General features: G+C 47.2%; 1 protein-coding gene across 1 annotated transcript in view; it reads left to right on the top strand.

Moving 5' to 3' along the window:
* Window positions 1-6646: 6646 nt before the first annotated feature.
* The window catches only part of IGFBP5 (insulin like growth factor binding protein 5), a 21992-nt gene continuing 20273 nt past the window's right edge, over window positions 6647-8365 (top strand). Inside the window, exon 1 of the mRNA XM_006763310.2 lies at window positions 6647-7701. Coding sequence (XP_006763373.1) covers window positions 7368-7701 — 334 coding nt within the window. The 5' untranslated portion in view covers window positions 6647-7367. The remainder of the gene's footprint in view (window positions 7702-8365) is intronic.

Below are 8365 nucleotides of genomic sequence, written 5' to 3'. Positions count from 1 at the left end.
TCCTACATCTCTCTCCACTCAGGGGTTTAAATCTTTCAAAGGTTGTGTCTTTGGTTGGCTTATGGTTAAGATGCTTCCATTGTCTGCTTGGTGGTCAAATTGGTGCCCTTTCCTGTTAAGTTTACACAAGCAGCAAGACCAGTGAGTTGTGCTGTTTATGCTGCACATAGTATCTAACTCCTACCTCCTCCTTTACCAAAAAATTGGTAGCCAACTCTCCTGGCCTCATGCCATCTCTGCATGCAACCTCGAATATACTCCCCAAACACACAAACGAACACACCCATACACAATCACACATACATACAGACACCAGCCATATGGTGCAGATTGTTCATGTTATTTGTTCGTTAATTTGTGGTTTTCTCCAAGGCTTGTCATTCAGTTGGATGCAGGTTCCTGATCTGATCTCAGCCTTCTATCCAGCTCTAAAAGGTATTTTTCATTTTCAAAGGCATGAGAGCCAGGTGACAGCATTTTCATTGTTATTTGCTAATGGGCTAAAAAGCAGACATGGACTTGGTCCTGAGACAACATGCAGTTGCTGAGTGAAGGCTGGCTGACAGGATGCTATGTTACAAAAGTGAAGGTTTTGCAGTACTGTTTTGTTTTGCAAGTGACTTAAGGGGTTTTCATGGGTAATTTTGATTATCCTAAATTTTCATGTTTCTAGCTGACTTTAACCACTATATAAGCCATGACTCCACTGTAGTTTTGTAAAAAATAGTGGGAGAATTAAATTATCACGCAGAACATGAAACATGTGCATGCCAGCTCAAAGGACTCACACTGTAACAGTTAAGCCATAATTACAATGAGTAGTGATTTTTTTCCAGCAACACATCAACCAAACATCAATCAACACACTAGACTAATTATTGTCATTTTGCATTTTGTTGGATTTGTAGTTTTGATTGAATTTATTTACATATTTGGATTTTACACTGAGATAAGCTTACAGAGCTTATACCTTAATATGTTTGTAGATATTTAGGTTACACGCCAATTAATGTATTTTAAGTTCAACTATAGGAGTATATTGTAATTTAATTTTCTCTTAAGAGAGTCCACAAATATTTATTTGAGACGTAAATGGGTGACCAGACTAGTATATAAAGGGATAAAATAGAAACACATCACCATGGACATTACCACCAGTCAGAAGAATACAGAAATAGAAATAGGGGTTTAGGAAGATGTTGGGGTGATTAGGGGATGGTAAATATTTTTCACTCAAAAATAATTTAAGTCTTTTAAGAAGGAAAAGTGGAAATACGATACCAAAATGAGTAAGATCTTGGGTCTTTCAAGACTTTCAATGGAAGGGGAAGACAGGGCAACAATAGGCAAGATTGATTATGCACCAATGAGGTTCACATAGACTGCCTCATTCAAGGTTCACAACAATGCAGTGTGGTAGGCAATTCATCCCCCCATTTTATTGATGATACACAGAGGACTACGTGGTATAAATGTTGCTACCCAGCTAGATGCCCTCAGGGAAAAACACATCCAAAGTAGATCTGATTTCATCTGGGTCCTTAACTATGACTATCAGACTGAATAACTTGTGCAAAGACCTGGGGGCATGGAAAAGCAGGTTTCTCTAAAGAATGACACAAGTCATAGGTTGGCCCCTCTGAGAACATGGCCGTCAGCTGCTTTGAAGGGGTTCAAGCCCATCTCTGAACCCTGGTATTGGATAAAACCATGTCACGGGACCCATCCTTTCCACACATAGAAAAGCAGTGTTTCCTGATGGCTTGGAAATGAGGCTCAACTCTCTCAAACAGGGCCCCCACACACAGCGGTGCAGGTTGTGCCCTGCACAATAACAGCCTCCTCCGAGTGGCAATGTTCATGTAGCAGACACCATAGATACGTATGCTCATGATGACCATTTCCTGGAAAGACTAGTAGAGTTCCTTGTTCTAACAAAATCTGTATTTTATAACAATATTCTAACAAATAGAAGTAAAATATCTTGAGGGAAGGCCTCATTTCCTAATTCACACAAATTTGCCCCGTGGGCTAGTGGTGGTAAGCTAGCTCTTACCTCTTCTCCCTCTTGAACTGTAATGAAACCTAGATTCCAAGCACTGTGATTGTGCTTGGCTTTTTCACGGCTCAGATGCGTTCTAACAAACTTGCTTCAAGCGGCTAACACTTTCTCTTTTTTCCTATCCCATGTGATTCCATCTTTCCTACCTAGCCCATCTCTATCCCCCTAGATCTGGTTCTACCAACACTTCTTCTAATTCACAACAGATCACTTTTCCTGGTTCATCTTATTTTTCCAAAATTCAAACACAGCTCTGGGATTGTCCACTATAAGAAACCCCAGAATCCCATGGTCCCAAGAAGATAGGAGGCCTCCAACCAGAAACTACGTAGGGAGCCTCCCTTTTCTGCCATATCTCTCTGGAATGGCTCCAGAAGCCTCCTAAACATCAATTCTTAAAACGATTAACTTATATATTGCTCACAGAAATATAAATCACTCTGAGTCATACTTGGCTCCAGCTCCTTCAAAAGTCAGCCAGAGGGTCAATGCAGACTCTAATTAAATTGCCACCCATAGCAAATACCTCTACAAAATTAACTCTAAAGTAGCTCGTAGTTTCGCCCTCAAAAATGGTTCTCACTCTGTTCTATAAGAAACTTCATGGAAAACCTGGAAAAAGCATTGTGCAAAAAAGATACAAATCTATTTCAGGAATGTGGCTACCTCTGGGGTTGCGGGGGGAGGGAGGTGTGCAAAGCAGGGACGAGAGCAGGAAGTAGGCTGTTCTCTATACCACTGTATTTCTTTTGAACAAAATCTCAAATGAGAATGGTGAAATGTTAACATGTGTTGGATGTGTGTGGTGAGTAGAGGATATCTGTTATGTCATCTCCTGCTCTTTGAATGTTTGAAATATTCCATAATTTACATTTTAAAATGTAAAAAGGACATTTTTATGCACTTTGACAAAGACTATATCCTAATTATTCATGAGAGAAGCTTTAGGGCATTCTATGAACCCAAAGTGATCATGTTCTGTCCTCCTAGATCTGGATCTACCAGAACCTGGTGGACCTGGACTATGAGGTAAAGTGACCATGAATAACGCCTCTGGTGAGCCTTGGAGGCAAAGGGCAGTGCCGAGGCTGGGCAGCACACAGTGGGCCCACAGGGTAGGTGCGGCCCTCCGTCCCAGCTTTTGCTTCCCACATCCCACCGGGTTGTTAAAGACTTCCACCAGTCTCAGCCTCTAGCCTTCTGGAGAGGAGGCGTGCATTCAATGATGTATCCATTCTGCCACCTAGCCTTCATCCAGGTCATTACAACAAAGCCGCCTCAAACTGCTCTTCTCCCAATCTTGCTGAATTTCCCTTGTCTGGGAGGGCCCCGAGAGGCTAGGTATTTTATTTCTTGAAGGTCACCACACTTTGGTTCTGGGCCAGGATGAGGCGGCAGCATTAGTAGGCCTGCTGTGCGTTGGACTGGGAAAGAAACCGATTCCATCACATAAGATCTTTAAAACAACAATTACTCACTGTGGAAAAGGGTGGGCAAATCTGCCTGAAAGAGTGGTGAGAGCAAGGAAGACAAGAGAGAATGAAGACAAGGCCCTTAGCAGACATTTTTCCTTTCCAACCAGAGAAGCCCAAGATATGTTATGTACTATTAGAAGTCCAGCATTCCCAATCCAAGCTATCAGGCATCACCCTTGCCTCAAAAATGACCAGAGGAAAGGACTCACACTTTATAGAACAGAAGTGCTATGCACCCTTTGAAAGTAGTACATGTAAAAGCACAAATCTTTTACTTGGTTGCATGTGTTGGAGTTTGGTTTTGATACCCAGTTAATTTTTTAAAGGAATGGGGAGGGGTGATCTCTGAGGAACAGCCACAAGTGGATGATATTTAACTTCTTCCTTCTCCAAGAAAGATGTGGTTGAAAGCCATCAAAACTCGAATATGCCAGAGTCCGGAAGCAGAGAGTTGAGAAGCAACTGGCCGTGGGGGGGGGGCGGGGGTGGAGGGAACCATGCCCCTGACATGTGCGTCTGGCAGGAATAAATGAGCCCCTCCCAATGAAGTTCATCGGTGCAAACTATTTTTTCCACAATCAATCTTCTGAAGGTGATTGTGAGCAGATCTAGGTCTTCAGAATGGAGGGCAAGGGGAATGAAATCAAGAAAGGCTCGTGGCATTCCCCAAACCCAACTTCCCATAACAGAATCTCCCATTCCACTGTCATCCATTAATTATGCACTTGTAAAAGCAAACCTATCTGACCAGTATCCCACCTTTGGACAAAATTACTTTAGACAATCCCAGGCTACTGCAATTTCTTTCTCATGCCCTCCCAGGGAGCCTACCTGAGGGTCCCCTGGACAGCAGCTCATGTCCCATCAGCTCTCACCCCTCATGATTAAGCCCACATCAAAGTCTGGACACAGCGTGGGCACTTAACATTTACATTTCTGCAGGGTCCCCTCTCTCCATGGCCCCCTCTGCCGCCCTACCCCAAGGTCCTGCCGCAACCCTTCTGTCTCCCTATCCTTGTCGTCTTCTCTATGAATCATCCCCTCTTCCTTTCACCTGTCCTCACACATTTTATTTTCCAGCCACTGGAAGTTGGCTAGACAAAAAGACATGTCACTAGAGGCCGTCTCTCTCAGAACAGAGGGTGGTTGGAACCAGGCAACTCATGTTTCTCTGGAAGGAGCACCACAATTTCCCCATTCATCTTAAATGCTACCAGTGTGCCTGGGGTCGGCTTCGCTGCCGAGTGGGTGCAGAAATAGGAGCAGGGGGTGGAACACACAGCACACTGTTCGGCCGCTGTTCTAGTCTGAACTTGACACAAAAAAGAAAATAACACATGACCACCCTCACTCCTCAAATATTTCAACCAAATTTTTCCCTCCTAACTTACCAAGCGCCCAGACAGAGGGGAGAAGAAATGATGAAGAGCCTCCCTGGTTTTCTTTTTCTTTTCTTTTCCTTTTTTCTCTCCTTTTTTGTTTTTTTTTAATCATTACACATAGACCCTCCTCTTCTCCCAGCCAGCATCTAAAACCCCTCTGGCAGTACAAGCAAAAGCAGGACTTTAAACTTTAGCCTCATTTTTTAAGCTGTGCCTTTAGGCAAGTAGATAGTGAGAAGAGAGATCAGAATCTGGGAGTGTTAACAGCCTAGAGAGAGTTGCTCCTGACCCAAACCAGCAAGAAAAATATTTTCTTAAAAGCAGTCCTGCAGAAAGAATTCTTATCATAGATCAGAGTGCAGTCTAGTGGCAAACTTCATGAAATGCAGCCCCTTCCAAAGGAACAAGGGAAATGTAAGAAGCAGCACTCCCACCCCAGTTTCTCCCAAATGGGGCTGCAAAGACGGGTCATTTCCTTTGACCTGGCAGTGAGGGCCATACCCTGTCCATGTTAATTTCAGAAAAAAATAAATAAATTGCCACGTTCCTTCTTTGAAGACGTTAGCTTTCTTTCATTTTGCGAAGGAGAGAAGGAGTCCACGGTGTGTGAATAGACTATCTGGTGTTTCAAATGGGATAATAATGTTCCTGGTCAGAATCTCTTCAGAGTAAGTCCTGTGGCCTGTCAGCTCATATTGTTGGGACATTCATGTGTGTGCTAATTAACCTGAGAACAGGGTGTCTTTCTGGACTGTCCCCATCCCCTCCAAAGATGAGGCCCTGCTCAATAGAAGTGCCCCTTTAAAAAGAGGTGGAGAGAAAGCATTATTCCAATCTGCCTTCCATCTAAAAATCCCACCCAGGACACTTTAGATGGCCAGGCAAGATTTTCAGACTGAGCATTTCCTCCAAGCGCCCATCTCTATAACTCACTGCTGTGGTCTGACTGCCCTTGCAGGTGCACACAACACACACACTCACACACACACACACACACACACCTTCCCTGGGCCAACAATGTAGCAGAAGGAAAGTGGACATGTCTTGCTTGACCATATGGCCAAAGACAGTCACTCCACCAACAACAGAAACTCTTGATTAAATTCCCCTTCCCCAGGCTTTTAGGGGAGAAATCCAGTTTTTCTTCTTTTTCTTTCTTTTTAATTCAGGTCACCACCCATCACTGGCCATCCTATATTAATAACCCCAACACACACATACACACAGACACACACACACACACACACACACATCTTACATGGTAACTTAGACACCAGCAAACTTAGACACTAGCAGACAGCCATACCAGGCCGCAGGCTGACGCTCTATCCACCAAGCCAAACCAGTCAGGGCTAAAGTTTTTCATGTATACTTGCAAACTGGGGGAAAGTATTGTATAAGGCCACATTTTCTGCAAACCGGTTAGGCAACAGCTCCGATGCCTGAGTCACCCCCACACACACACATACCTCCTCCTCCCTCACACAGCCCCTGCCTGGTCCCCGGTGCCCCTTTCTTACATTCCGAGGGGGAGGAGGGTGCTGTTCGTGCAGCGAAGGGGAGCCCCTGTGTGTCTCGAAGGCCTCTCCCCACCCCCACTCCGTGTGAGTTCGCACTGCAAAGCTCTTTGGCATCCTTGCCTGGGTTGGGTGTTGGGGAGCTCAAATTGCAGCTACAAACTGGCTGGCAGCCAGGGCCGTGTGTTTAAAAGCGCCTGCTCCACCGGAGTCGGTAGTCTCTTTGGAAACTTCTGCGGGGGTAAAAGAGCTAGGAAAAGCTGCAAAGCGGTTTGGGGTTTTTCCTCTTTTTTGCTCCTTCTAATTTCCCTCTCCTCCGTTTGCACCCTTCTCCGGGATTCGCGCCGAACCTGCGAATTTCGAAGAGGTGGTTGCAGAGTGGGAGAAAAGAGGGGTTAGGGTTGGGTTTTTTTTCTTTCTTTCTTTCTTTCTTGATTTCAATATTTTCCCCTGCCCTTGCAGCTGCAGCCGCCACCTTCTACCTGTTCCGGGGCAGCCGCGCGCCGCTAGCAGCTGCGGTGTACTTTAGATTTTAAACAACATTTTTTAAGACAAACCTCTTTTTCTCCACTCCACCCCTCTCCTCCACAGCCTCCGAGCTCTTTATTCCGGTGGTTGCTTTGGGGCGAACAATTTTTGGCTTTTCCCCCTGCAGTTCTGACCAGGTCGGGCTTGGGGGCTGTTAGTCCTGTGCGTGCACCTGGCGCTGCTCTTTTGCCCTCAACCTGTTGCGAGTCTTGAATCCCTGTGATCGGGACTTGCTTGCAGGCACCCCAGCCCTCTAACTCTCCCCACATTTTGCAATTGTCTGGGGGAGGGCGCCTGCTCTACCTGCCAGAATTTTTTTTCAATTTCCTCGGCGCCCGCCTAGCCCCTTTCTCCCCGCACTCTCGCTCTGCTGCCCCGCCCCAAGGTAAAGGGAGACTTGAAGATGGTGCTCACCGCAGTCCTACTGCTGTTGGCCGCTTTTGCGGGGCCGGCCCAGGGCCTGGGCTCCTTCGTGCACTGCGAGCCCTGCGATGAGAAAGCCCTCTCCATGTGCCCCCCCAGCCCCCTGGGCTGCGAGCTGGTCAAGGAGCCGGGCTGCGGCTGCTGCATGACTTGCGCCCTGGCCGAGGGGCAGTCGTGCGGCGTCTACACTGAGCGATGCGCCCAGGGGCTGCGCTGCCTCCCGCGGCAGGACGAGGAGAAACCCCTGCACGCCCTGCTGCACGGCCGCGGGGTTTGCCTGAACGAAAAGACCTACCGCGAGCAAGTCAAGATCGGTGAGCGCGCTCAGTGTGCCAGCCAGTTACACGGCGCACGAGCGGGGACAGGGGACGGGCCGCCCACGCGCGCTTTGCCCAGAAAGTGGCTTAGAGCCGGGGCGCAGCCCGGGAGGAGGGCAGAGGCTGGGGAGGGGGGGTCTTTGCACCTAGGAATTGGAGTCCTGACTGATCCAGCTATCCCAGGCTGCTGTCCATCCCCGCCTCAGGCGGTCTTCGCTCTTGCTCCACACCCTGCCCCCACCCTACTCCACTCCACCCCACTCCCTCGCCTGAATACTGACTCTGAGGTCCAAATACTGTCTCAAGGTCCAAATCCCCAGGTACTCAGTCTCCAGTCTGAACGGGTACATTATCAACTCCCTCCTCCACCACCTGCTAGCCACCCAACACGTTCTGGTTTGTTGGTGTGTCTTTTCTGAACTTGAAAAAAAAAATCTCTTCGTTAAAATATTGCCTTAACTGAGAACCTGGAAAGAGAGGCGTTCTGTGCTCATTCTACCTTTGTCCTTCTCTCAGCCCCTACCCCCCTACCAGTCCTTTCTGACGTGTCTTTCCTTCTACCCCGACACACACGCACACGCACGAGTGCGCGCGCGCGCACACACACACACACACACACACACACACATACACACACGCTCGCACGCACCGTTTGTGGTTA

This window comes from Myotis davidii, unplaced genomic scaffold (assembly GCF_000327345.1).
Source record: "Myotis davidii unplaced genomic scaffold, ASM32734v1 scaffold575, whole genome shotgun sequence".
NCBI classification, from domain to species: Eukaryota; Metazoa; Chordata; class Mammalia; order Chiroptera; family Vespertilionidae; genus Myotis; species Myotis davidii.
Note: the sequence above shows the minus strand (reverse complement) of the source record. Positions and strands in the feature narration are given on the sequence as shown.